The sequence below is a fragment of the Acanthisitta chloris genome, unplaced genomic scaffold (genome assembly GCF_000695815.1).
Source record: "Acanthisitta chloris isolate BGI_N310 unplaced genomic scaffold, ASM69581v1 scaffold14293, whole genome shotgun sequence".
In the NCBI taxonomy this organism is placed as follows: Eukaryota; Metazoa; Chordata; class Aves; order Passeriformes; family Acanthisittidae; genus Acanthisitta; species Acanthisitta chloris.
Window position 1 is genome coordinate 50,872 of NW_008664394.1, and position 3,063 is coordinate 53,934.

Genomic DNA, 3,063 nt, shown 5'->3' on the forward strand with positions numbered 1-3,063 from the left:
AGTGTGCAAAAGGCTCTTATAAAAATATTTTGTGACAGGTCTGAAACAGCCTGAAACTACTCAGAAAAATGCTAAATATTAGCTGATGACATTCATTTACATAATACTTCAACCTGCAGCTTACTAAGAAGATTATACTTGGCAATTATTATCATGACTTTGTGTTTCTCTTGGAATAATTCTCTCAGTTTAGCCACCTTCTCCTTTCCCTAAAAAGCTGAAAGTGCTGAAATTCTCTGTGAGCCTTTGGTCCTGTCCTGCCTGAGCTCAGTACTTGTGGAGCCCTTGAGGCACAGGCCCCAGTGAGGGGCTCTGCATGTCACTGGAGCTCACGTCGTAGCCCAACTTCTTCAGGTCTTTGGTCATGATGTTGAAGGAAATGGTCACGAAGCCTTGAGATCTCACCCTGGTCACTAGGAGAAAGATGATGGGAATAAAACTGGTTAAATGAAGTTTTGGAACTCCTCAGATATCCAGGGAAGCTTGTTCTCAGCTCTTTTAGATGGATGGCCAACCTGTGGCACAGTCAGGAGCTCCCTGGGACTTACCTTCTCGTCCTTCTCCCTGTGCTACCACCTTGGGGTCGGTAAATTCCGGACGTCTCCCTGTGAACCAGCTTGGAGAAGGAAGGAGAAAAGAATTAATTGGATTGTTTAGATTGATGCAGTTCATTATAGGCACATCAAAAACTCCAAGTGGGAGTTATTGGGACTCTCAACTTTGGTTTGCAGTAGAGTTTTGAAGATTGATTCACTTGATTGATCTGCTTCAATCCAAGATAAGTTTTGTCTCTCTAAGGAAAACAATGAAACTAATTTCATACACATGGTGTCAAATCCAGGTTGTTTCTGGGCTAGACAGAATCTTTCTGTGACAAAGACGGTGAAAGTGATTCAGCTCTTGATTACCCAGAGAAACAGAGAGGTTTGGATACTCTGAATACATAGAAAAACATACAAATTAGTGTAGGGCCTACAAAAAGGGAATCAGAAAGAGAAGAAATCAGTTGAACCCTGACAATACCATGGAAAGAAATACCCTCTATACCCTCAGTTGCTGTGTACAGACTGCTCTTGGGAGGGAACAAGACAAAGGTTATAGCAAATGCATTCTAGATGGGAGAAAAGGTAGAACAGGAATTGGTTTTTCATGTTCTTTGCTTTTCAGGTTGATCCTAATGTGGTTGTCCATCAAAAGAAGCCCAAAGAAGATGAAGGTAGTAAATTTAGCACAGTAAACAGGCAGCAAACATGTTTTAAGAAAGCTTTTCAAAAGACTCAGACACCTAAAAATGTGATTTCACCTATGAAACACAAAACTATCTGGTTAAGGCACCAAGTGTTCCATGTCTGCACCACTGAGTTGCTGATGTGCCTTTGTGACTAAGAGCAAGAAGGACTAAAAAGAATTAAAGGCATTAATTACTACCTTGTAAACTGTTGCAGCCTCGATGTGGACTCTGGAACAAACATAGCAATGGTTCTCGTGTGCCTGAAACACAACATGAGACACAGAACTTCAGAAGTGAAGGAAACAGCAAGAGTTTTTCTATTTATAAATGTTATTTATAAAGGCACCAGAACTGCTGACACATCTGAAGGTGTAAGACTTTCCCTCCCACAAAGGAAGGGTTTGTTTGCTTAGGAACAATGTATCTTCCTCCATTTCCAGTGGTGGAATGAAAGCTTATCCTGTGCTGGGAGTGATGGGGGAGAGGTAATGCACTGTGCTTCAGCTTTGGGCTTTTTACATGCCAGTTTTGACTTAAAGTTGTCCACAGGATTACCAACAATTACTTGATGACCAGGGCTGCTAGAAAATCCCAAGCTCTTTGTATCAAACAGACAAGACATGAGAAGGAGACACAGCAGCGTTTTTGGTTCTGAAACAACAGAGTAACTGGAAAAAAAATCTGCATCACAGAATCATGCAGGTTAGAAAAGTTCTCCAGGATCAAGTCCAACCTGTGACCCATCACCATGTTGTCAACAAGAGCAGAGCACTAAGTGTCATGCCCAGTGGTTCCTTGAACACCTTCTCAAGGATGGTGACTCCACCACCTCCTCGAGCAGTTCCAATGCTTGACAACCCTTTCTGTGAAGAAATTCCTTCTGATGTCCAGCCTGAACCTCCTTTGGCACAGCTTGAGGATGTTTTCTCTTGTCATGTTGCTGAAACCATTTCAGTCCTGACAGACAGGTTGTCACTCACCTTCCAGGTGTGAAGGGCACATGAACAGCTCCATAACCTCTGACCACATCGTTTCCAAAGAAGTCAGGTCCATAGACACTCAGAACAATCTGTGGCCCTGCAAGAAAAGGGGTGTGAGAGGGTGCCTGGTGTGTGGGCTGTATCCCACCCCCAGCACTCACAGCCAAAGGGGTTTGTGCTCTTGAAGGTGATGTCGATGGGGAAGTTCCAGACGAGTGTGGTGGGTGAGACATCACTCGTGGAGGTGATCTGGGAGATTCCTTCCTCCAGGCCCTGTGGGGGGCACATGGTGTGAGCTGAGGGTCTGTGCTGAGCCCACACCTGCTGCTGGCAGGCAGGATGGGGGTCAGGGGAGCACAGTGGGGCTGTACCGCTGTGGGAACCCAGTCCTGGCCATAGACGAAGCAGAACTTGCAGTAGAGGTCATCAAATCCAGGGAACTGTGGGAGAGATAAGGGAGTGTTAGTGGGAATCGCTGGGGCTGAAGATCTGCCCAAGGCACTGTGCTGAGGGCAGCCTGTGCCAGCATCACCATGAGCCAGCCCAGGGGCTTGGATCAGGGCTGGGCAGGGTTGTGGGGCTGAGACTGGGATGTGTTTGGGGGCTGAGATTGGGATGGGTTTCGGGAGCTGAGACTGGGATGCATTTGGGGGCTGAGATTGGGATGGATTTGGAGGGCTGAGACTGAGATGGGTTAGGGGTCTGAGACTGGGATGGATTTGGGGGGCTGCGACTGGGACGGGTTTGGGGTCTGAGATTGGGATGGATTGGGGGGGCTGCGACTAGGATAGGTTAAGGGAGACTGTGACCAGACTGGGTCAGGGATCCGAGACTGGGATGACTTTTAAAGGG

At 46.5% G+C, this 3,063-nt stretch overlaps 1 protein-coding gene across 1 annotated transcript; it reads right to left on the reverse strand.

Moving 5' to 3' along the window:
- Positions 1–267: 267 nt before the first annotated feature.
- Positions 268–2,651, reverse strand: B9D1 (B9 protein domain 1; the record flags this gene model as incomplete). Its single annotated transcript, XM_009071338.1, has 6 exons — positions 268–413; positions 549–616; positions 1,429–1,491; positions 2,212–2,308; positions 2,373–2,484; positions 2,583–2,651. Coding segments are annotated over 6 exons (555 nt in total), but the record flags the coding sequence as incomplete, so codon positions are not given.
- Between the last annotated feature and the right edge of the window lie 412 nt (positions 2,652–3,063).